At 41.0% G+C, this 25,022-nt stretch overlaps 2 protein-coding genes across 8 annotated transcripts in view; one reads left to right on the plus strand and one right to left on the minus strand.

Moving 5' to 3' along the window:
• Positions 1 to 7,509, minus strand: part of ANKZF1 (ankyrin repeat and zinc finger peptidyl tRNA hydrolase 1) — a 21,749-nt gene extending 14,240 nt beyond the window's left edge. The window contains exons 1-4 of one of the 5 annotated variants that reach the window (XM_034433763.3): positions 7,492 to 7,509; positions 6,305 to 6,404; positions 6,101 to 6,167; positions 2,461 to 2,578 (exon numbers count right to left, since the gene is read on the minus strand). In XM_034433763.3, coding sequence (XP_034289654.1) covers positions 2,461 to 2,575 — 115 coding nt within the window. In that variant the 5' untranslated portion in view covers positions 2,576 to 2,578; positions 6,101 to 6,167; positions 6,305 to 6,404; positions 7,492 to 7,509. Of the gene's footprint in view, positions 1 to 2,460; positions 2,579 to 6,100; positions 6,168 to 6,304; positions 6,405 to 6,584; positions 7,057 to 7,491 lie in introns of those variants that run through there. The other 4 variants (XM_034433761.3, XM_034433760.3, XM_087881623.1 and 1 more) reach the window with 4 other exon arrangements.
• The window catches only part of ATG9A (autophagy related 9A), a 22,594-nt gene continuing 4,526 nt past the window's right edge, over positions 6,955 to 25,022 (plus strand). Inside the window, exons 1-16 of one of the 3 annotated variants that reach the window (XM_034433757.3) lie at positions 6,955 to 7,091; positions 7,717 to 7,878; positions 8,524 to 8,622; positions 10,936 to 11,069; positions 11,325 to 11,452; positions 11,997 to 12,040; positions 12,951 to 13,015; positions 13,490 to 13,651; positions 14,455 to 14,596; positions 16,865 to 17,613; positions 20,122 to 20,275; positions 20,499 to 20,678; positions 21,151 to 21,396; positions 22,448 to 22,662; positions 23,167 to 23,284; positions 24,485 to 24,710. In XM_034433757.3, the coding sequence (XP_034289648.1) occupies positions 11,350 to 11,452; positions 11,997 to 12,040; positions 12,951 to 13,015; positions 13,490 to 13,651; positions 14,455 to 14,596; positions 16,865 to 17,613; positions 20,122 to 20,275; positions 20,499 to 20,678; positions 21,151 to 21,396; positions 22,448 to 22,662; positions 23,167 to 23,284; positions 24,485 to 24,710 (2,404 nt within the window). In that variant the 5' untranslated portion in view covers positions 6,955 to 7,091; positions 7,717 to 7,878; positions 8,524 to 8,622; positions 10,936 to 11,069; positions 11,325 to 11,349. Of the gene's footprint in view, positions 7,172 to 7,716; positions 7,879 to 8,523; positions 8,623 to 10,935; positions 11,070 to 11,324; positions 11,453 to 11,996; positions 12,041 to 12,950; positions 13,016 to 13,489; positions 13,652 to 14,454; positions 14,597 to 16,864; positions 17,614 to 20,121; positions 20,276 to 20,498; positions 20,679 to 21,150; positions 21,397 to 22,447; positions 22,663 to 23,166; positions 23,285 to 24,484; positions 24,711 to 25,022 lie in introns of all 3 variants that reach the window. The other 2 variants (XM_034433758.3, XM_087881621.1) reach the window with 2 other exon arrangements.

Below are 25,022 nucleotides of genomic sequence, written 5' to 3' on the forward strand. Positions count from 1 at the left end.
ATGTGCCTCCCACTTATTAAGGGACCAAAGGGAATGGGACAATTGGTTTTTCAGCTGTTCCATGGCCAGGTGTGTGATATTCCCTCATTACCCCAATTACAATGTGCAGATAAAAGGCCCAGAGTTCATTTCAAGTGTGCTATTTGCATTTGGAATCTGTTGCTGTCAACTCTCTAGATGAGATCCAAAGAGCTGTCACTATCAGTGAAGCAAGTCATCATTAGGCTGAAGAAACAAAACAAACCCATCAGAGAGATAGCAAGAACATTAGGCGTGGCCAAAACAACTGTTTGGGACATTCTCAAAAAGAAGGAACGCACCGGTGAGCTCAGCAACACCAAAAGACCCGGGAGACCACGGAAAACAACTGTGGTGGATGACCAAAGAATTCTTTCCCTGGTGAAGAAAACACCCTTCACAACAGTTGGCCAGATCAAGAACACTCTCCAGGAGGTAGGTGTATGTGTGTCAAAGTCAACAATCAAGAGAAGACTTCACCAGAGTGAATACAGAGGGTTCACCACAAGATGTAAACCATTGGTGAGCCTCAAAAGCAGGAAGGCCAGATTAGAGTTTGCCAAACAACATCTAATAAAGCCTTCACAGTTCTGGAACAAGATCCTATGGACAGATGAGACCAAGATCAACTTGTACCAGAGTGATGGGAAGAGAAGAATATGGAGAAGGAAAGGAACTGCTCATGATCCTAAGCAAACCACCTCATCAGTGAAGCATGGTGGTGGTAGTGTCATGGCATGGGCATGTATGGCTGCCAATGGAACTGGTTCTCTTGTATTTATTGATAATGTGACTGCTGACAAAAATAGCAGGATGAATTCTGAAGTGTTTCGGGCAATATTATCTGCTCACATTCAGCCAAATGCTGCAGAACTCATTGGACGGCGCTTCACAGTGCAGATGGACAATGACCCAAAGCATACTGCAAAAGCAACCAAAGAGTTTTTGAAGGGACAGAAGTGGAATGTTATGCAATGGCCAAGTCAATCACCTGACCTGAATCCCATTGAGCATGCATTTCACTTGCTGAAGACAAAACTGAAGGGAAAATGCCCCAAGAACAAGCAGGAACAGTTGCAGTAGAGGCCTGGCAGAGCATCACCAGGGATGAAACCCAGCGTCTGCTGATGTCTATGCGTTCCAGACTTCAGGCTGTGATTGACTGCAAAAGGATTTGCAACCAAGTATTAAGAAGGGAAAGTTTATGATTATTATTCTGTCCCATTACTTTTGGTCCCTTAATAAGTGGGAGGCACATATGCAAACTGCTGTAAATCCTACACCGTTCACCTGAGTTGGATGTACATACCCTCAAATTAAAGCTGACAGTCTGCAGTTAAAGCACATTGTTTGTTTCATTCCAACTCCATTGTGGTGGTGTATAGAGCCAAAGATGTTAGAATTGTGTTGATGTCCCAATATTTCTGGACCTGACTGTATTTTCTCCATGTCACTTCTCTTATTTTAATAATCTGAAATGATCAGAAGCATTTGTTTCTTATTTTTAGCTAATGTTTACAATTAACCTTAGCTCCCTGTAACAACTAAGGAAACCATTCTTTGTTAACACGGTAATTTTATCTTAAAAATAGATGTTCCTAATGTTTTTAACTGGTAGACCAAAATAGGACAGGAAGAAAATGTAGAAACTCAAGGTTGGCTGAGGTACAGTCACATTGTGGGAAAACAATGAGGTCATTCACTTGGTCAACTCTAGTGATTTCATTGGCTTTGAGAAAGATGCTTAATAAAATACAGATATCTGAGAATTAACCAAGAAGGATCCATTATAACAAGCTTTTCCCTGGAACACCCTACAGAATTATTCCTTCTGCTATAATTTCAGGACAACACAGAAAATTTTTAGCTACCTGGATCATATTCCATTCTACCTGTATGTCAAACTATATTGCAACCCACTATATAAGATATGGATTTGGTAAAGCTGACCAGTTCAAAGACTTTGTTTTATTAACCAAATTCTTTGCTGCCATTTAGTGGTCATCCAGACTGTTGAATCCAAACATGGTAGTTCTAAGAGTACAAGGCAATGGCAACAGGGAAAAAAATCGGTCAACACTTCAAAGAATGTCAAGTATATCACAATGTTCCACAGTCCAAGGTTTCTGTAAGGTCAAGCTATTATATGAACAACAGTCAATTATTTATTTGTGGTACACACCTGTGGCCTAATAAAATTTGGCTAGCTAACTCTAGCATTAATTTTCTGGATTCTAGAGAACCTCTTTAGATAAGCAAACTAAAATGGAAAACACAACCAATTTCAACTTGAAACTGAAGACTTTAAATCTGGTAAATGTCTATGGAGATTCTCAGTCATCCAGGTCATGGTTGTCCCAACCAAAATCAGGTAAACAAAGTGGCCATTTGCCAAATATCCCCACCCACATTTATAACATTTACTGCCAATAAATTCAGCACCTGGAACTGCCACAGAAGTGATATCTTCTGTTGATTCAGTGACAAGACAAAGTCCATTCATTAAAGCTGTATTCTGAACAGCCTCAAAGACAGATAAGGTTTCAATAGGTTGCATGATCTGAAAAGATGAAAAATCAGCAAATTTCAAGAACAGATATACAGTAAAGACAATTGTTATTTAAATTCAACAGGGGCTTCTGAAAGTGATACAAATTACCTCTCTCCATCTCCAATGGGAGTAGAAAAGGACAGGAAGAAGCGTGCCTAGAGCTACTAATTTCATTCTTACCTATTTATTTATTTATTTATTATTTAAACTTGTATGCAGCCCTATCTCCGAAGGACTCAGGGAGGCTCACAACAATAAACAAGCAAAATCAATGTTAAAAATACCAAATAAGATTATAAAAAGACTATTAAAATCCCCTTTAAAACCCCTTCAATCCAAACCAGCCAAGTGAAATAACCATGTTTTAAGGTCATGGTGGAAAGAGCGAAGGTTAGGGGCCACCCGGAACTCCAGGGGGAGCTGATTCCACAGGGTACGTGCGCCCACAGAGAAGGCCCGCTCCCTACGGGTTGCCAGCCGACATTGTCTGGCCCATGGCACCCCAAGGAGGCCCTCCCTGTGAGAATGCACCGGGTGATGGGGAGCTGTCGCTGGCCGCAGATGGTCCGCCAAATACCCCAGGCCTAAGCCATGTAGGGCTTTATAGGTAATTACCAGCACCTTGAATCTCACCCGGAGGGCAACCGGTAGCCAATGCAGGTCCTGCAGGAGAGGTGTAACATGAGAGTGTCGGGACACTCCCATTACTACCCGCGCGGCTGCATTCTGCACCACTGAAGCCTCCGAGTGGTCTTCAGGGGCAGCCCCATGTAGAGAGCATTGCAGTAGTCGATCTGGGACGTGACGAGGGCATGGGTGACTGTGAGTAGGACATCACGGTCCAGGTAGGGGCGCAACTGGCGCACCAGATGAATCTGGGCAAATGCCCCCCTGGTCACGGTCATAACATGATCTTCAAAAGTCAACCGTGAATCCAGGAGGACGCCTAAGTTGCGCGTCCTATCAACAGGGGGCAACACCTCACCCCCTATAGCCAACGATGGAATATTCCCTTGGAACCGGGATGCCGGTATCCACAGCCACTCTGTCTTGGCGGGGTTGAGCTGAAGCCTGTTCCTCCCCATCCAGAGCTACACCACTTTAAGGCACCGGGACATCACGTTGAGGGCATCACTGGGCTGATTCGGGGTGGCTATAAAAAGTTGGGTATCATCAGCATACTGATGATGCCCCACCCCAAAACCACGGATGATCTCCCCCAGCGGCTTCATATAAATATTGAACAGAAGGGGAGAGAGGACCGACCCCTGAGGGACCCCACACGTAAGGGGCCTCGAGGCAGACCTCTGTCCCCCCGCCAACACCGCTTGCGAGCGCCCGGAGAGGTAGGAGGAGAACCACCGTAAAACAGTGCCTCCCACTTCCAACCCCTCAAGGTGCTGCAGCAGGATACCATGGTCGATGGTATCAAAAGCCACCGAGAGATCTAATAGGACCAGGACAGAGGAATATCCCTTGTCCCAAACCCTCCAGAGATCATCCACCAGTGCGACCAATGCCGTCTCCGTGCTGTACCCGGGCCTGAAACCCGACTGGTACGGGTCCAGATATAATGTTTCATCAGGGCCAGCGGGAGCTGATGTGCCACCACACTCTCAACAACCTTCACAATAAAGCAAAGGTTGGAGACAGGACGAAAGTTATTCAAAATAGTTGGACCCAAGGCCGGTTTCTTGAGGAGGGGTCTCACCACCGCCTCCTTCAAGGCGGCCGTGAAACTCCCCTCACCCAAGGAAACCGTAATAACTGCCTGGATCCAGCCACGTGTAACCTCCTGGGCCGAATAAATGAGCCAGGAGGGATACGGGTCCAACAAAGACGTGGAGGTACTCAGCTTACTTCCTTGGGAGTAACAGGATCAAACTTGTCCCAAATCACCAGTCCCGCCGTCATCTCCCCAACCGACCCTGCCCAGCTGGAGTCCAGCCCATCCCGAATCTGAGCGATCTTGTCACGCAGATGATGACTATACTTCTTGACCCGCCCCCGCATAGGTTCATCTCCCGCTCCGATTCAAAAGGGAGCGGGACACCCTAAATAGGGCAGCCGGGCGATTATCTGCGGACGCGATGAGGGCGGAAAAGTAAACATGTTTCGCCGCCTTCATCGCCACCAGATAAGATTGAGTGAAAGACCTCAACTGTGCTCTGTCAGACTCGGAATGGCTGGATCTCCAACATCTACCTAAGATGTTGGAGATCTAACATCTTAATCTACCTAAGTAGATTAAGATGCTATTCCACACTACCTTGATATGGTAGGATGACCTACCATTACTCTCAGTACCATTACTCTGAGATGCTGCTGTAAGTTCAAATGGTCACTAAATGGTTGTAAGTCAATATGCATATATGTTGCAAGAAAGAACAAGCAATCATCTCAATTAAGAATACCAACAAATTGAAAAAACTGAAAGGAAAAGGATAAGTGAAAAATATTTAGAGGTAACCAATAAAAAATTAAAAATAATGTAGGAATACCTATGAGTATTCATAGGTATTCCTACATTATTTCCTACATAGGAGTATTCATTGGAGAGCTGTAATAAACAAGTGGACTTAAAAGTAAATATACAATACCAAAACTTTTTATATACAGGATTCTAGAATGATACATATTTATCGAGAGAAAATAAACATTATATATATAGAATGTATATATGTTTGCTTAAAATTTAAAAGAAGAATTGAAGGTAGGGAAATGTCAAACGAGTTTCAAAAAAGGCAAGGACATGGAATCAGATGACCGTAACAAGATGGATAATGAAGAGAGCAAGAAAATTTGAGGAAGTTATTGCTTTTATGAGTACATCTAGGCCACTGATTGTGTAAGGTGTCAAACTCGATTTCATTGAGGGCTGCATCAGGTTTGTGTTTGACCTTGGAGGGGTGGGGGCGCCAGGGGGCGTGGCCAACTCAATGTCAGTTATGTTGGAAGTGCCTGTGGTGGCCTGAGCACTCTGCCAGCAAAAACAGGTTCCCGAGCTCCGTTTTCGGCTGTGATGGCCTCCTGCAACCCTCTGCCAGCGAAAATGGAGCTTAGGAGAGCTGTAGGCAGCCCTTGTGAGCTCCGTTTTTGGCTGCAACGGCCTCCTGCAACCCTCTGCCAGCGAAAGCGGAGCTCAGGAGAGCCACAGACGGCCCTCATGAGCTCCATTTTTGGCTGTGAAAACCTCCTGCTACCCTCTGCCAGTGAAAACAGAGCTCGGTCCTCCCAAGCTCCGTTTTTACTGGCAGAGGCACCGCAGGCCGGTCCTTTGCTATTTCCAGGGTGGCCCTGTGAGCCAGATCTAAGCACCCCGCTGACCAGATCCAATCCCCACGCGTTGAGTTTGACACCCCTGGTGTAAGTCATAGCAGCATACGGTATGCAATACAATCAGACTAACGACTGCCAAAATACCCTTGAGAAATGCAGATAACACAAATTTGGTTGTGAAAATAAAAAATGGAAAGTAAAACATTTGGGTTAATATTAAACAATATTGAGCAGCATGCTCTGTGAACTTACAGCTGATGGTGAGGTATTTTTCTTGACTCAAGACTAACTGTGTCTGAGATGTAAAAGGAGATTAACCCTAGAGAGGAAGACAAACATACATGATGAAAAAGCATTTCTATAACAAAAAGAATCGCTAAATGATATAATCTTTCAGTGATAATGTATAACTATGAAAGGCAGATAATGAAAAAGAGTGAAAGAAAGACGATATACCTTTGATTTAGGGAGCTGGAAATTGTGAACTGTGGACTGCAAGAAGAGCCAGTCAATCCTGGATAAAAAAAAAAACCGACTGTTCCCTTGTGTCAATAATCTGCAAGTAGAAATATACACAATTTCATAACGTGATGCGGGGTAGATGTTGGACTATATAAAACTGTTTGGCAAAGTTGAGATAAATAGAAAATGGGGTGTGGGGTGGGAGGAAACAAGTAGGTCAGGTAAAACAGACAAAATCGGAAAGACTGCTGGGAATGTCCTTGAAAGAGCTTACACTTGTTAGTAGACAGGTCGAAATTGTGACCCTTTGTCTATGCGTGTTGTATCAACCATTTAGTATTCCCTATAATCAAGACACAATAAGTGTAGGGGCAACATTCAAAACACCTCTGTAATCACTTTTCTTAACCTCTAGACCACCAAACTGGCTGTTGTCACCCTCACAACCCCCTTCTTGCTCAGCTACCCTGCGCCACAACTGTTCGGTTGTGTGTGGGGGGGAGAGGCGACACCCTAAGCCACCCCCGATACCTCCGCACAGCCCACCGGAGCAAGGAAGGTCCCCCGCTCCACGAGCTCGTCGACTCTGTCACCGGGTGAGAGACGTCACTTCCGCCCGTCATCGTGGGTTTCCCTTACAAGACAATCCTCGCCTTCTCACTTCCTCCTGCCCAACGGCTTTCTCATTGGTCCGCCCTGATTCTACCTCTTCGGCCCGTCGTGACCTCTGATTGGTAGCGGAAGACGCCAGACGGAGGGAAAGGCGGCGGAGGAGAAAAGAGTGAGTGACAATTCCCCCAAGTCGCGGTGGCGGCGGCGGCGGCGGCGCCCCTGGCAGGTTACCAGGGGCGACCGCAGAGGGTGAGCCTCCCTTAGCTCCGGGGAAAAGCCGGCGGGGAGGAGGAAGAGGAGGAGAGCGCCCCGCGTCTTCCTCCAAACCGGGCTTCCCTTCTCCCGTGTAAACAACCTCGGAGGAAGGGAGGCTCCTCCCTACCGGAGCTCCCGCAGCCAAAACAAAACAACATCTCGGGACTGCCTGAATATAGTCCGGAGCTCAGCCGTGCCCGATCTATAAAGGGGAAAAGAGGGGGTTGGGGGGGGGGTGTCCCTCGGCAACGGAGACTTCCGACCCCGACCCCGACCCCACGTAGCAAGTCCCAATGGCCGGGTGGGTTACACACCTTGGCTCACCTGGCTAGAGCCCCCGGGTGGACGGGTCTCTGCCGGCTTCTGCGCTCTGCGGGTCTGGTGCAATTGCTGAAAAGGAGGCGGCTCTTGGTTCTCGCTCTCCTGATGCTTACATAAGGGGTTCTCTCCCCCCCCACCCCCATCACCACTTTCCCCTGTTGGAAACCGCCACTGAAATGTGTTTTGGGTTGTATGTGTGTGTGTGTTTTCCCTCCCAGGTGTCAGCCTACCAGGTGAGAAAAACGCTGTGGAGATTCAAGGCTGAGAGACACACCACCACCACCACCACCACCACCACCACCACCACCACCACGCTGCTCTGTCTTGCCAGCCACAAAGCAAAGAGAATGTTTCATCAGCATTAGGGCAAGATGGCACAGGTTAGTTTTTGTCCCGTTTTTGGTCTTATGCATTGGGGAGGGTTTGTTTTAGAACAGAATGAATGAGCTGGAAGGGGCCTTTTGGAGGTCTTCTTAGTTCCAGCCCCCTGCTCAAGCAGGAGATCCTATGCCATTTCAGACAAGTGACTGTCCGGTCTCTTCTTTAAAAAAAAACCTCCAGTGATGAAGCACCTATAACTTCTGAAGGCAAGCTGGTTAATTGTCCTCACTGTTAGGAAGTTTCTCCTTAATTCAGGAGTGAAATCCAGCAGGTTCTGACAGGTTCTGGAGAACCGGTAGTGGAAATTTTGAGCAGTTCGGAGAACCGGCAAATGCCACCTCTGGCTGCCAGAGTAGGGTGGGAATGGGGATTTTGCTATATCCTTCCCCTGCCATGCCCACCAAGCCCCACCACGCCCACAGAACCGGTAGTAAAAAAAATTGGACTTCACCACTGTCTTAATTCCTTAATTTTGTCACGCTACAGACGAAAGCAGTTTGTCAGAATAATGGTGGGTAGCAGGTTAGCTGCTGTTTCTTGTTGGTGGGTTGGGTTGCCTTTCTGCAGGACAAGGACAGATAGATTTTATCCTAAGCACACCAAGAGAAACATCTAAAGTTTGGTGTGATTGTTTTTATTTGCAGAACTGACAACAGTGCAAGCATGTGCTCAGAAGGCAAGAGCATCGTCTGTCATGCTATCGTATTCCTGGGACCTTTTAACCCAGCAGCATCAGAATATTGGTAAGGGACCACTAGTTGATTTTCAGTTGGTCACCCAACAGGGCCCTTTGGTACAATTATTGTAAAGAATTCTTGACTAGATAAATTGTGGTCTTATCCAATAAGACATGTATGAATGCATACATATATAACAGGCGCATTGATCAGTTCCAGGTATGCACAAATTGCTTTTTGTAATTAAAATACATTTGGAACTACAGTAATTCTGTTTAAAAATCTGTGAGGGATAATATTACAAGACTGAAGCAGGCTTGTGTTCTGTTGTTGTGGTTACAAGTTTTCTAAATGAATATGAGGCAAAATATTGTTGAACTGACTGGAAATAGTAACAATAATCCTGTTAGATTCAGTGACACACACACACAGACATATAATAGCCAAGGAAGTTTGATTTTAGTAGACTAATCTTTTTAAAAAGTGAAATAAATAAAAAATAAATAAGAACAATCAGTAAACTGAAATAAATTTTAAAAGGTTAAGGATACTTGGAAATTATGAGAGCTCAGAATTATATTCTATTTAGAAAACATATCAGGTTAAATAACATTCTCTTTAGTTAACATTATATATACATGCATATGAGTTGATTTGAAAGACATTGCATAATTTTTGCCAGTACTATTAACAGGATTAATTAACAGGATTAATTAACAGGATTAATTAACAGGATTAACAAAAACTTCCAAATAAACTTAACAATGATGGAGTAAAAGAATATATTATTTTATGGTAATAGGATTAAATCAAATAATACATTTCATGTTATATAGACCAACCTTTCTCACACTTTTTATTCAGGAGGAACAAAAATAATCTCCAGATGTCAGGGAACCCCTGCATTAAAACCATTAAAAAATTCAAAAACTGTACCATTCAGTTTTAACCTACACAAACCAGGTTTAATTATGTTTACAGCAACAACAAAGCTGCATGCTAGCAACTGAGTCACAGTATGTAAAAATTCCCTTCACTAGAAGTGCTAGGATTGCTAAATGTGTGATTTTTTTTTTAGGGAAAAAAAAACATTTTTCTCACAATCTATCACAAAACCCATAGTGATCTCTATCTATGAAAACCTAGACAGTTAAGAGTGATTGAAAGAAAAATGGAGTGTGAAGCACTTTAAAAGAATCTCTTTTAAAGAATGTGTAGGAATTAAAATGGCAAATATAATTTAGTATAGGTAATACTAAAATGATATACAGTGGAGCAAAAAAAAAAAATCAAAGGAAGCAGTATATATACACCAATGGATTCTTTGTGGGATTTGTGGTGTGTAGCTCTGTAAAGGAATTTGACTCAATTTGTGGCAGTTGTGAAAAAGAAAAATCCCATGCTTGATTTAAAATTGCTAATACAGTACTGTAAAATAATGAATTGATATAAACAGTGTTGTGCTGATACTTGAAATCCAGTATATGGGTTCTCAAAGGACACTGCAAGAAAGCAACAGTAACACTGACTGTCCCACAGAAAGGATGGATATGCAAGAAATTAGTTTAGTGTATAAAATTATGCATGGTATGGCAAACTATGAAGCTGTTAAGCCCTGGAATGTAGTGACTGTCCAAAGCGGACAGCATTAAAATTTCATGAAAAAGTCTTCCAATGGCCACAAATAATCTTGGCTTTCTAATATCAGAAACCTTGTGGTCTGAATCCTGGTTTCTTAGGACAATGATAGAAAATGGTTAGGGTTAGGGTTAGGGACATGTCCTGCTTGCGGTCTCCCTAGAGGGTCTATCTGACTATTGAGTATTGTGTCTATTGAACCCACAATTCCAGGTTCAATAAGTTTTCATCTGATCTAGCATGAAGCTTTAATTCTATATTAATTTGTGCATGTTGAACAGATCAATTTTTAATAGAACGTAGTTTACCAGCAGTGCTAACTATAGATTAATCCTCTCCTTGTGCACTCAGTGAATTTGAGTTAACTTCACAGTCCAGAATTTAGCATTTGTGGCAGAATTAGTTTTCTGAGACAGTCAATTTTCTGTTGTTTTCCTACTTCTTACTGTAATCTTTTGTTTGTTTTTAAATGAAAGGGTTGCTTGATAGCATTTTATGCCATACATTTGTTACATTACTCAAGATTTATTTTTAATTAGCATGTATTTTTTTCACTTATATGCATTTTAATGCTGTAATAAAACTGAAAATAAAACTAGAAAAACATTATTATGAAAACCAAGAGGAGTGGTATATTTATTTCAGCTGAAAATGTAGTTTCATTTGCATTTAGGGAGAGCTTGATACAGCATAACTATTTGTGTCAAATCTGTGCTTATGTAATATGTTATTTTGTTTTAGGAGTGGATCTTGTAACAGACTGCAGCTCGTAAACATGGAGTCAATGAATGTTGAAGGGCTGGACAATGAACAGGATTTTTAATGAAATGAAGTCTTTTTCCTTGTTGTTTTCTCCTCAAGTAGTGATCAGAGAGGTAAGCTCTCAGACTTCAGGAAAAAGAGGGGGCAAAAAGAAAAAATAGTAATCCATAATTTTCTACCTTTTCATTTTTATTACCCGCTTGTTGCTATTGTTTCTTAATAGTTTCCTCTTCTTTTACTCTGTTTGGTATTCTGTACATAAGTATAGCTTAAAAGAAGTTATGAACTGCCTATTTGACTGATGGCTCATAATTACATCAAATTGCTGATCCCTCCTCTCTCTGTCCTTCACTGCCCTTTTATGTCAGAGTTTATAAGAATTTAGATGACAACATGGCTCACTTTGATACTGAGTATCAGCGATTGGAGGCCTCATATAATGACTCTCCCCCTGGAGAAGAGAATCTGATGGTTCATGTCCCTGAGGGCAGCAAATGTAAGTATAGATGGACTGCTAACCTCAGTGTCAAAAACTCTAGTGCAGGCCTGTCAAACTGGCTGCTTGTAGGCCGGATGCGTCACATGCAGGCCACACCCACCCCGTCTTTTTTGCAAAGGCAAAAAAATGTCTCAATACGTCTTGATATGTCACGTGATGCGATCGAGTTTGACACCCTTGCTCTAGTGGTATGCATGTTGAAAAGGAAAATTGGGGATTGTGCCCTATGTTGGTGGAAGAACTGCATTTCTTATACAATATGATCCTAATTTTCATTAAATTTAGTGGAGGGGTGTTTCCATAATTGGTTTTAGGTATTTCAGATGCTATTCTTACAGTCCGTTTCTCCTGGAAATGGAATGTTTCATCTCATAATCCAAAACCCAAATGGAAACACAAATGCCTCAATTCCCTTTGGATGAGATTGTTTAAGTGAAACTGGTATTTGCAGCTCTTTTGGCAGACTTTCTCCTTGTCCTGTAAAATTTTCTATGGTGAATGTTGGAATGAATATTTTTGATATTTTGTCTCTGTTTTGTAGCTCCCTGGCATCACATTGAAAATCTGGATCTTTTTTTCTCTCGTATATCCTTATCTGATTACAGGGACAAAATTACACCAAATTGGAAATCGCTTAACAAGAAGCCTTTTAATTTCAGGATTAAGAAATTATTACAACAATAAACCATAGTGATATAAATTAGGAAATAATTGATAAATTAGTTGTATTCAACAGGATACTATTAATAAGTGAATAAAACTTCAGTGTGTTTCAGTTTCAATTACACTTAACATATAAATTATATATGTATAAATACACATATATTGTATATTTCATTTAGAAATGATCCTTGCAACTGATATATTCGTCACAGATAAGATAACAAAAGATACAAGGATGTTAACTGTACGTACAGATAGTCCTCACTTAATAACCACAATTGACCCTGGAATTTTGCTTGTAAGTCTTTGCAGTTGTTAAGTGAGTCACCAGGTGACCTGACTTGATTTTGCAACCTTTTTATAGAACAGTCATTGCGATTATTAAATGAACTATAGGTGACTATAAAGTGAGTCCATTCTTCTGAATGGATGATATTTTACTAGAAACCAGCAATAAATGCCTGAAACTAGCAAAATAATTTCAAATGCCATGTGACTGATGGACACTGCAACCAGTCATGATACCAAGTGCCCAAAATGCAATCACATTACTGTGGTAGTATGTAGCAGTTATAACTTTGAAAAGAACGTCATAAGTAACTTTGGGAAAGGGAGGGGGTGTCTGTCGTAACTTCCTAAGCGAGAACTACCTGCACTTCCAAAGGAAATTCTTTATGAAGAAAGTTACTGACTCCTTACCTCAGGCGTTAACTACTTAGTATTATATGAAGGCAGTTTAAAGTGCAAGAGAAAATGCCATTTGTATATCACAGATGAAATGGGGGGTAGATTCTGAAAAAGGTTGGCAATTCTCCTTGACTGTAATCTTCACGTCTATAACCTGCACCAGAAGAATGGCTTCACATGCATGCTTATCAGTGAGATCTTTGAGTTAATGTGAGTATAATTTTTTGCTCCTGGGATTTGTAGAATTCGTTTTTATGTTCCTATAAGACAGTGGTTCTCAACCTGTGGGTCGGGACCCCTTTGGGGGTCGAACGACCCTTTCACAGGGGTCGCCTAAGACCATCAGAAAACACATATTTTCAATGGTTTTAGGAATAATTTTATGGTTGGGGGTCACCACAACATGAGGAACTGTATTAAAGGGTCACGGCATTAGGAAGGTTGAGACCCACTGCTATAAGCCCTCTTGTCAATCAGAAGGTGAAAAATATAATAATATCTCACCTAGGTTGGTGATGCTTCTCAATGCTCAATTCGAATTATTTCAGTTGAAAGAAATCCTATCTTGATGTCCTGACTTGGTTCGAAAATTGATAACGGGAAAGCTGATACTTCCTGTTAGCCCAGGTCCTTTGAAGGGGAAGGAAGTAAAATGCACCCAATTTTTCCTCTTTCTTCTTATAGGCAGTTCATCTTTGTTGTGGCCTTTACTACATTCCTTGTCAGCTGTGTTGACTATGATATTCTCTTTGCCAACAAATTGGTGAATCACAGTCAACATTCCAGTGACCCAGTCAAGGTGACTCTGCCAGATGCTTTCCTGCCTCCCAATGAGTGCAGTGCCAGGTAAAGATAGCAGTGACTAAATACAGCCACATCCTTAGTTCATCTTTGTGAGGCTTAACACAAGATCTCCTAGATAAACAAGTTCCTGAGCTTCATAATAGGTAATACTCCATCAGTACTGCATGCTGAGAATTTTAGCTTCTAGTTAGAAATATTTTCAGTTGTTTGACTTGGGAAATGGAATATTACATGTCCCAGCTTGTACACTGGCTAATTTGTGATCCTCAATAGCAGTTGTAATGGACCTTAACCTGTCATTTATTGTTTACTTGCAACAGTTGTAATAAGATTAGCTGGCCCATCTTTGATCTTCTGTTCCCAGTAAATGGACTAGCCACCCATAGAGTTTGGGGGGGGGGGAAATCTGTTTTAAAAAGACCACTTCCATATTTTTAAACTTGAATGTATGCAGTATTGTTTATCTGGATGTACATTCAATTTATTTTTTATTTTTTATAATTTTATAATTATAAATTATAATTTTATTTATGATGCTTTGATTTATGTTTTGAATCATCAAGGACCGGTTTGACTGGGAGTGAGTAGGTGATGTCATATGATTAATAGAGCTTTGTTTTGTTTATGTAATGATGTTCTTGATTTTTCCCATTAGTCTTACCAGCCCAGTTGTTTTGGTAATTGGTATCTTAGTATTATACATTCTCCAAACTTTGCCGAGTTGCCTGAATTCTGGCAATGGGAGAAGAAAGAGTTTATTTATATTTCTAAAGCATAAAGGCAGTAGCTATTCTTTCTCACTAGTGACTCAGTCTCTCTCTTTACCCTCTCTCTCTCTCTCATAGGATCCAAGCCAATGGATTTCTTCTCTCCATCCTAGTGATTGCAGGGGTCTTTTGGATTCACCGGCTGATTAAATTCATTTACAACATTTGCTGCTACTGGGAAATACATTCTTTTTACGTGAATGCCCTCAAGATTCCCATGGTAAGCTATTGAGATTCACTTCACTTACAGTTCATTCAAGTAAAAAGGTGCCTAAGTGAGACTTTTTTGTTTAGAGGCCTTATGATTACCAGAGAGTTCAGTGTCTTTCTTTAGGTATCCCAGAGACATCTGGCTAATCGGGGAGGGGGAATGCTGGGTTAACAATCCTACTCTACTATCAGCAAGGTAGTAGATATATTCTTTTTTTTTCAAGTATAAATACAACAATCTTTTATTTATAAGATTAACTATAACGCACAGTATTTCTATAATCATAAACAATTCTAATAATCAAACCCCAAAGTTAAAATGTTGTTTCTTTTTGCCATGGTTAAATGGTACATCAGTCATCAATACTGGTATTGTCTGAAATAGAAATAACATTCTAGGTGAAATATTCATCGTAATCATTCAAATTCTACCCAACAGTGGCAATTGTTGTTTGTCCTACCTACTTACTGTCTTTTTTAATATCAGTCCATACCTTAGCATAGTTATTCTGAAACTGCATACAATTCACATTAGTCAATGTAACCCCCAGATATTTAACCTTCTTCTCAATTTTAGAAGCCATCTTTTTCATCAGAAGTTTTTGGTCTTGTCTGCTCATATTTTTTTTTATTTTAAAAACAAAACTTTTGGATGTACTTATATCCATCTAATGCAACAAATTCTTTCACTTTGTTCATTTCATGAAGTGCTCAATATTATTATGAGGTTCTTGCAAATTTTGGTTTTCAACCCTGTTATTTTCTCATCCTAATATCTTCAATTAACACTTTTAAAACTAAAATAAAAAAGATGACAAAGGACATCCTTGTGTATTTCACCCTTCTGTATGTCAAATGATTTAGTTAGATCACCATGAACAATAATACGTGCCTTTTGAGATGTAAGTAGTTTATCCCTTGGATAAAATTCTCCCCAAAGTCCAGATCTTCCAAAATTTTGAACACAGAAGACCAAATTATCAAAAGTTTGCTCTGCTTCAAGAAAAATCAATGCCACTTGCTTCTCATTATGCTGCTGCAAATACTCTATTACAGGGATCCCCCACCCCTGGCCCTGTGCCAGGCTGCAGCCTGTTGGAAACTGGCCTGTGTAAGTGGCGGATGAGTGTGAGCAAAGCTGCATTTGTGCAAGCAGCACGCTTATCCCCCTCCCCGCCGCTGCTGATCCACAGAGGCGGAAAAGTTCAGGACCGCTGCTTTATTACATCCAATACAATTTTCATATTATCTTTTCATTGTCTTTTGGGTAAAATTGATCATCATGTAAAAATCTTTTTTAGTATATCAGCCAATATAGTTGCAAATATTTTATAATCAGTTAGTAGATATATGATTCTTGTCAAAGCAATAAAGAGGAGATAAGAACTTGCTCCATGTTTTAAAACCCTTCCTCTCCCAAGAGGCCTTGCTAGTCTATCTGAATTTACTTGCTATGTGCTACTCCTTACTGACCTTTCTTTGCAGTTGTGCAGTGTTGCTGATTTTTCCAGTCTGGTGACGATCCCATGAAAGAAGCTTAGTTCTGCCCATTGATCCATGTTGCTCTTCTGATTTGCTTAGTTGAGTGGCAGGGCTTTTATTCTCTGCAGCTGCTTTTCTGGGTTTGCCGGTATCTATTTCTAGACCCTTGGCCAGCTCTGTTAGAAGCTGAGTTTCTTTATTAAGAATTTGCTTCTCTTTCCCAAGGTCTTCGGAATGTTCAGCTTAATTGTGTAATGTCAGAATCATAGGAACAAGCAAGCAAATGAATTAATGCGGAAAAGCTGCCTGTATGGTTTTTTTCTTTGCTGCTGTGCATGGTGTCATCCTTTCAAGTTTAAAATTAGATGCCTTCATTTTATATACTTGTGACTGGGAATCTGCACTGTTTTTTTTGACATAGTTAAATCTGACAGTTCAAAAGAAAGTGAATGGAGTTCCATGAGATATACAAGAGGTTTTGTAATTACATGCTTGTGAAGTGATTGGCATTTTAGGAACAGATCTCTACAAATAATAAGTGAATAAGTGTTATCTTTACATTGGGATATAGGAAGAGGATGGAAGAATTGACTAGACGCAAGACTAAAAATACTTGTTCTGTACATAATTCTCAACCTGGAAGCTTGATTCCTAAAGCCTACATGGATATGTTGGGTTTTTATAGGAATTAGCATGGAAGTGGTAAAATTATTGCCTTCTTCCAGTCAGTTCAGGGAAAGTTGTTCCATTGTCCTTATCATACCACTGATTACATCCTCTGTCTACTTACTTGCAGTCCAATTTGCCCTACTATACCTGGCAGGAGGTACAAGCACGGATTATACAAATCCAAAAGGAGCACCAGATCTGCATTCATAAGAAGGAGCTGACAGAACTGGACATCTACCACCGCATCTTGCGCTTCAAGAACTACATGGTAGCCATAGTGAACAAATCACTCCTGCCTGTGCGCTTCCATCTTCCCTTCCTGGGAGATACTGTCTTCTACACCCGTGGTCTCAAGTACAACTTTGAACTCATTTTCTTTTGGGGCCCTGGCTCACTCTTTGAGAATGAATGGAGCCTGAAGACTGAATACAAGCGTGGTAGCAATCGCATGGAGCTGGCTGAAAAACTGGGCACCCGTATCTTATGGATTGGCATTGCTAATTTTCTCCTTTGTCCGCTTATACTTATATGGCAGATTCTTTATGCTTTCTTCAGTTACACTGAAATTCTCAAGAGAGAACCAGGCAGCTTGGGTGCCCGTTGCTGGTCTCTCTATGGCCGCTGCTACCTGCGACATTTCAATGAGCTGGACCACGAGTTGCACTCGAGACTCAGCAAAGGCTATAAACCAGCTTCCAAGTACATGAACTGTTTCATTTCTCCCCTGTTTACTGTTGTGGCGAAGAACGTGGCCTTCTTTGCTGGTTCTATCCTTGCGGTCCTCATTGCCCTCACAATTTATGATGAAGATGTACTAGCCGTAGAACATGTTCTCACAACTGTCACCATCCTGGGAGTGGCTGTCACTGTCTGCAGGTGAGTGGGAATGGTTGGATTGAAGCTTTCATGGTTTAGGTGGCTTTCTTTATGCTTGGAGAATAATAATTGTTACTATGCAGGTAGTAATTAAAAGCAATCTATTAATTTTTTAAAAAATCTATTAAACAGCAAGGGCTCTTATGTTTGGTCCCTCTCTGATTTTACTGCTAGAAGAGAAATTACCAGGGGTACTCATTCCTAGTTTAGCAGTTATGTCTAGGACCAGGGGTGAAATGCTCCCGGTTCGGACCGGATCACCCGATCCGGTAGTGATGGCAGCAGGTGGTTCGGAGAACCGGTAGCAAAAATCCCTGCGCGCCCCCCCCCCAATGTCCAGCTGAGCCGCACGATCATCAGAGGCTTTTTTTTTTTAACTTTTAAAAGCATTTTTTCTACAACCTCTTCCGACAAAAAAATGCTTTTAAAAGTAAAAAAAAAGGCTCTGATGATCACGTGGCTCAGCTGGGATCATCAGAGGCTTTTCAAAGCATTTTTTTCTGCAACCTCTTAGGCGAAGAGGTGGTAAAAAAAATGCTTTGAAAAGTCTCTGACGATCCCAGGTGAGTTGCCTGATCGGCAGAGGCTTTTCAAAGCAGAAAAATTAGAAGAAGAAAAAAAAAGTTGGCCACGCCTGCCCAGTCACATTACCCCCCCACACCAAGCCACGCCCACAGAACCAGTAGTAACAAATTTTACATTTCACCCCAGTCTAGAACATTTTAGAGTACCAGCCCTGTGGAATGAACTGCCCCCCGAAATACGAAAGATTTCCGACCTCCGGGTGTTTCGCTGCGCTCTGAAGACCCTGTTGTTCCGCCAGGCAGGGTTACTAACATAACGTTTTAAATTGGGGTATTTTAAATTTCTGGGATTTTAATTGGAGCCTAATTATTTAATGATTTTAAATTTTAAATTGTTGTCGTGTTTTTTGTGTTTTTAAATAGGCTGTACACCGCCCTGAGTCCTTCGGGAGAAGGGCGGTATAGAAATAAAATTATTATTAAAAAAAAAAAACCATGAGTTTGAGACTTAACTAAGCTTCACAATTCATGTATTTCAATTCAGTTAAGCAAGACCTTTCCTAATTCATTAATCATGATGGCAGGATGCTTTGAAGAGTTCATTCATTGCGTCATAAAGCTTTTGAGAGGTCAGGAAACAAAATCTGGTTTTTCAGGAATCTTAGACTTACTTGTCACGTGTTACTGGGGTTTTTACTGAATCTAACAGGGGTACAGTTGTTCACTGTCTACAGAGTGCACAGACACTGTAACTTTATAGCTGAAAGGAAAAAAGTACTAATGGTCAAGTCACCAGTTTACTTAAGGGAATTGAAGTGGAGAAAGAAAGTGGAAGAGTTAGCAAATAAAGAGATGAAATAGTAAGAAAGAAATAGGATATAATTTATTTGTTTGTTTGTTTGTTTGTTTGTTTGTTCAATTTATATGCTGCCCTTCTCCAGAGACTCAGGGCGGCTTACAATGCATTAAGCAATAGCCGTCATACTTTTGTATATACTTGCTTAGTAGGGCTTTTGCCCCCCCGCCCCCCCCCAAGCGGTGTTCTTTTTTATATAAAGTCAGTTTATTGCCCCCACAATCCGGGTCCTCATTTTACCTACATCGGAAGGATGGAAAGCTGAGTCAACCTTGAGCCTGGTGAGATTTGAACTTGCAGTAATTACAGGCAGCTGGTGCTATTTAACAGCACTTTAGTCTGCTGCACCACCAAGGCTCTTGACTTGAGGGGTCCTTGGTGCTCTCTGAGCTTGGTTGTTTTCTTGCAGACATTTCATTACCCAAACTAGGTAACATCATCAGTGCTAGTAAGGAGTGGGGTTTGCTCTCAGATTATATTCTAGTGACTTGCTATAAACGGAGAGCAAACCCCACTCCTTATTAGCATTGATGATGTTACCTAGTTTGGGTAATGAAACGTCTACAAGAAAACAATAAGAGAGTATCAAGGATCCCTTATTTCAACCTTGAGGTACAAATATTCTCCTTTATTGGTATAAATAATTGCAAGTAAAATATTTATCTTTTGCATTGTTGTTTATGGATCAGCATTTAAATCAACCTGACATTTTATGAGTTACAACATAAAGTTGTTCAACAGTTGAAAGGTTTCTGGAGAGATGTAATCTGCAGCCAATGTCATGTCAATTAACAATTGGCATTGGAGGAATTATTACAAGATTGCCTTACATGTAAACTAACATTGCACTTTATAAAACATTTTGAAAGAAAAGAAATTCAGTCTGAAAGTATTCAAAGTAGAATGTGGTGTGAAAATTTGTAAGATTAATTGCTTTCCTCCACTAAGAGTTCCTATATAATCTTTATCTGTAGTCTATCCTTTACTATAAAAAAAAAGAAGAAGCGTAGATAGTAGCAATATGACCCTTTGCCAACAAGCTACTTCCTGTCTGCTGCTTCTTCTCAAGGGATGTAGAGCTCATTGGCTCCAGTTGATGTGGCTTGTGCACCCTATCTGTCCCTGCAGGTCCTTCATCCCAGACCAACACCTGGTTTTCTGCCCAGAGCAGCTGCTTCGGGTGATTCTGGCACACATCCATTACATGCCTGACCACTGGCAAGGAAATGCCCATCGTTATGAAACCAGAGATGAATTCGCTCAGCTCTTCCAGTACAAGGCGGTAAGATAGTTTAGAGGATGGGAGAGCACTGTCAATCAAGAGAGGTCCTGAGTAGTTACTAGTTATAAACAAGATGTTTATATAAGAATCTCCAGAAATTTGGGGACTTCTCTTAAGTGTACAACATTTGGAACAACAGTCGTGCCTATAGTCATCCTGAGCTGGTAATATTCACTGTGGTGTTTTTTAAGACTTAATGGTTTGTTTTCTGTGTTCATCAAAGGTGTTCATTCTGGAAGAGCTGCTTAGTCCCATTGTGACGCCCTTGATTCTCATTTTCTGTCTGAGGCCCAAAGCTTTGGAGATCATCGACTTCTTCCGCAACTTTACAGTGGAGGTGGTGGGTGTGGGAGACACTTGCTCCTTTGCCCAAATGGATGTGCGCCAGCATGGGCATCCTGCAGTAAGTCCCAGCAAAAATGAAAAAAATTGGAAATTAATTCAGAAAAGGCCATTTACTTTGCATTCTTCAGTAGGATGTTAATTGAATGAAAGTATATCACAAAAATGGTTTAAGTCACGGAGCACAGAAGTGACGAGATCAAATAGTAAAATGCAGTTTACATCTGGTGGTAATTGGTTTCAAGTTATCAAGGTACAAAATAGTTTTTTCCTCTACTGTAGCCTTAAATTACTGTAAAAGCCAAATCACTATTTTAGGTTTATAGTACACTTGAGAATTTCATTTTCACAATATGAAATGTGATTTACATATCAGATGTACCTTTAAAGGAATAACTGTATATTGGAACAAATAATGATTCAAAGGAGAAGTCAGTGTATTATTTTTTTACTTGCACAAAAGCAAGTAAGCAAGGATGGGGGAATAGTTAGCTCTGATATTTTCCTGACCTCTGCTTTGCTCTGTTTTGCAGTGGATGTCAGCTGGGAAGACAGAAGCCTCCATTTATCAGCAGGCTGAGGATGGCAAGACAGAGCTGTCCCTCATGCATTTTGCCATCACCAATCCACACTGGCAGCCGCCTCGGGAGAGCACAGCTTTCATTAGCTTGCTTAAGGAGCGGGTGCACCGTGATAGCAGCCTGGCATTGGCCCAGCAGGCTGTCTTGCCTGACAATCCACTTTTCACCTCTATCCAGTCACTACAGTCTGAATCTGAGGTACTCACATAGAAGATGATGAGAACCAACAAATGGCAAAGCTACTTTTGTGAGATGTCCTGCCCCAAAAAAGGAGAAAATTGGTGTCACTTTATAGGGCTTTGAGAATGGGGGAATTGTTTAGGAATCTAAGCCAAGAATAGTGTTCTTGCTGGTTAGGCTGAGAAGAACTGAGGCACGATGCCAACCATGCATAGTCATTTGCTCTCAAACACTTCTATGTATTCCAAGAAGACTTGACCAGTTCTGCATAAGGGCTTTCCTCACACCTCTGGAACTCTTTTCACCAGAGTAGCATTAACTCAGTTCATGAGAAGCCATCTTTGTTGCGAGAACCGTTGTATAGGTTGAAATGTTCCATGCCCTGCTTTGAGTTTCTTGTATTCCATCTTTAATTTGCATTACTTAAAATAGAAACAGGCAATCTAGGAGCTGCAAGCAACATCTTCTAGCAGTCCAAAATAATTAAGCCTCAATTCAGTAATATTCCCAAATTCTGACACTGTCATTTTGCCCATTTTTTTTTTGAGGAGTTTAAGGATAAAAACAATAGCAATTTGTTTTTGTTTCCAGATGATTTTCACCTCATTTTCAAAAGCATGAAAAAAATAAAATATTTTTTGCTATATATCTTCTAGTGACATCGGTGAATGGCCTCATGTGGCTCTCGGAAAATCACAAAGTCCTTGTCCCAAACACTTTAGAAGTAGCCAACCCCAGTCCTCACAGTATTTCTGTTACTGACACACTCATACCAATTTCAGGTGCCTTTTGTAGAATTTCTATAAAGGTTTCCCAATGAATCGCTTGCTTTTCTTTTCTCTATGTAAAGAGTCAACTATCCAGTTTTAACCTCTTCCTGAAAATCCTACATGCCTTCTAGGGTTGGGATTTTAAGTGAATGGATTAGCTTCCAGAGTGAGAGGTTCCAGCTCTGCCCACTGCAGGTTCAGAGCTAAAACTGGAAAGGGGTGGTGAAATTCTAGTGACAAACATGGGGAGAGAATCCCGTTCCTGCAGAATTAAAATCCCTCTTCTCTTCTGTCTGCAGCCACACAGTCTGATTGCCAACGTGATTGCTGGCTCCTCGGCACTTGGGTACCAGACAATCCGTGATGCACAGACTTCACGGCATCTGTCTGCTGTTTCTGAGGTGGCATCTGCTTTGCGTTCCTTCTCCCCTCTTCAATCTACCCAGACAATACATGGTAGTTCCCATGCTGATGATGCCCAGCTTCGGAGACATGGTGCAATGACAGGCTCGGGGTAAGAAATAGTGTGTAGTAAGCATCTACTGGAAAAATTCTTAGAGATCAACCATCTCATCAGTATTTTATCTGGGATGCTTTGAGAGTATATTCTGAGGTGTAATTTTACTTGATGCTTTTTCTGGTAGAGGGGAGGGAGGGCAATGTCATTTCCCCCTCTAAACTGAACATTTTAAGCCCTTTAATTGTCCCTTCCTGCACCATCTACATTTTTTTTTTTTGTATGATTGAAGCTTCATAAAGTTGGTCACTTCTCCAAGGCTTTACAAAAGCTGCTTTGTATTTTGAATGTGTGTTTTGCAGTCCCATTCTGGATGATGTAGAATCATAAGCCATGATTGTGTACCCAGTTAGAATAGAGCTGCAAAGCACACATATGATTGATAAAAAGTTGATTTATTTAACATACGAGTGCTGGAAGGGGAGGCAGTTTTTCTGAACATCAGTGGATTTTTTTTTTCTAACACCACATCTTGATTCTTTCCTTCACTTTTGGCTGCAGGGTGGATGCCAGGACAGCAAGCTCTGGCAGCAGTGCTTGGGAAGGTCAGCTTCAGAGCCTAATTCTTTCGGAATATGCCTCTACTGAGATGAGTCTGCATGCTCTCTATATGCATGAGGTAATGTGATCAAAATGACTTATGCAAGGGGTGTTTGTGGGACAGGGGAGAGGAGGAAGTGAAAGAAATGACAGTGGTGTGAAAATGTCATTGTACATATGTGATCACTTGTGAGCTTGCCTAAGGCATTGCATAAATATTAATATGTAAAGATGTATAAATCTAAAAGATGTGAATATGTATTGTTATGTGCATGTTTTATTTATTCATTTGTAAGTCACATTAATATCCTGCTCCAACCATAAGTAGATTTGATGGCTCATAACATATAACAAAACAATACATAATAATAAAGATAAAAAGTACACATGGCATGTTGACACTTTGGCATCTAGTTTGCTGGAGATGCCAATGATTATGAAGTCTTGGTTTGAGGCCAGAAAAGTCTCTGTATACTAACGCTGCATTACAAAAAGGAAACGGAGGCAGAACGGTGAAAGATATAACGGTGAAAACACAAACTATATGGGATTTATTTTACATTTAATCTTAATTTTTAAAGTTAGCTTCAGCATGATTTATACTGTTATTAGGGCTGTGCAGTACTTTGGATTCATCCGGGAAGTCACAACAGGCACATCTGTTTCAGGATTCCCAACTGGTGCAGGAGAGCTTCTGCCATAGCTATCTTGTCCTTGACCCAAGGGTGGCTGTTTTAGTGAATCACAGATGGGTGTTCAATCATGCTTTCAAAGAACTTCTTCTCAGTTACAGCCAAATCATTGCATAGCTCTGATGATTACTCATGTATTTAAATAATGGTTCTCAAGTCATTTCTGCAACTTTTAGAACTGTATCCACATTTCTGGTAGGACGTTTTATAATTGTGGACGTAGGTTGTGAATTTTGCTGTAAACTCAAACTTCCTGTAAAATGCTAGCATAGGGAATTGCACTCGTATTATCCTGAAGTATCAAACCGAATTCAGGATCTGAAAAATAGGAAACATATAAGAGATCAAGTTGGATCATATTAGAAAACTTCAAGCAAAACTGCATCATACAGTGTAGCTAGGTGCATTTGCATTCACATTTTAGGAAACAAAATAGAACTGATCCTTCTGTATGTACAGGTGGCGACTCAACACACATATGTAGGACTGCAGGGCAATTAATTTTAGGTCTGGAGCTAGATTTACTTGGGAGCTCTCAATAACCTTTACTTGGCTAAACAACATTGTTTATTAACTCATTTTCACAGCTGCACAAGCAGCATGCCCAGTTGGACCTTGAACGACACTTGTGGCACCGGCGGGAGAGTGATGAGAGTGGTGAGAGTGCCCAGGAAGACCCAGAGGCCCAGAGGAACACCCCTAGCAGCACCATGCCACGCTCGGCCAGTTATCCTTTTGCCTCCCCACGTCAAATTGGTGATGAGGCATCTGCTCTACAGGCAGGCTTCCAGCGCCGTTATGGTGGTGTCTCGGGTATGTATAAAGTCTGGTAAATCCATGGTCAGCCTGCATTCTTCAGCCAGGTGGGCTGAAAGGGCTTTTGAATAAGCCACAACAGAAAATAGTTCACATGATGCAATGAACCATGATTTGTAAACCACAGTGAGTAGGACTTGCATTAACTCCATTGTTTATCAATTATACATTAGGGTCTTATTCTTTCATTACTCCCAGATTACTAAGGGTAGGAGTTATTTTAAATGCTAAATCCTATAGAGAACTTCTTTATACATAATAATATGGCGAATACATCAAGTAGAAGATGCTGTCCTTGTAATTTATTTA

Source organism: Pantherophis guttatus, chromosome 1, assembly GCF_059756535.1.
Source record: "Pantherophis guttatus breed Tessera chromosome 1, ASM5975653v1, whole genome shotgun sequence".
Classification (NCBI taxonomy): Eukaryota; Metazoa; Chordata; class Lepidosauria; order Squamata; family Colubridae; genus Pantherophis; species Pantherophis guttatus.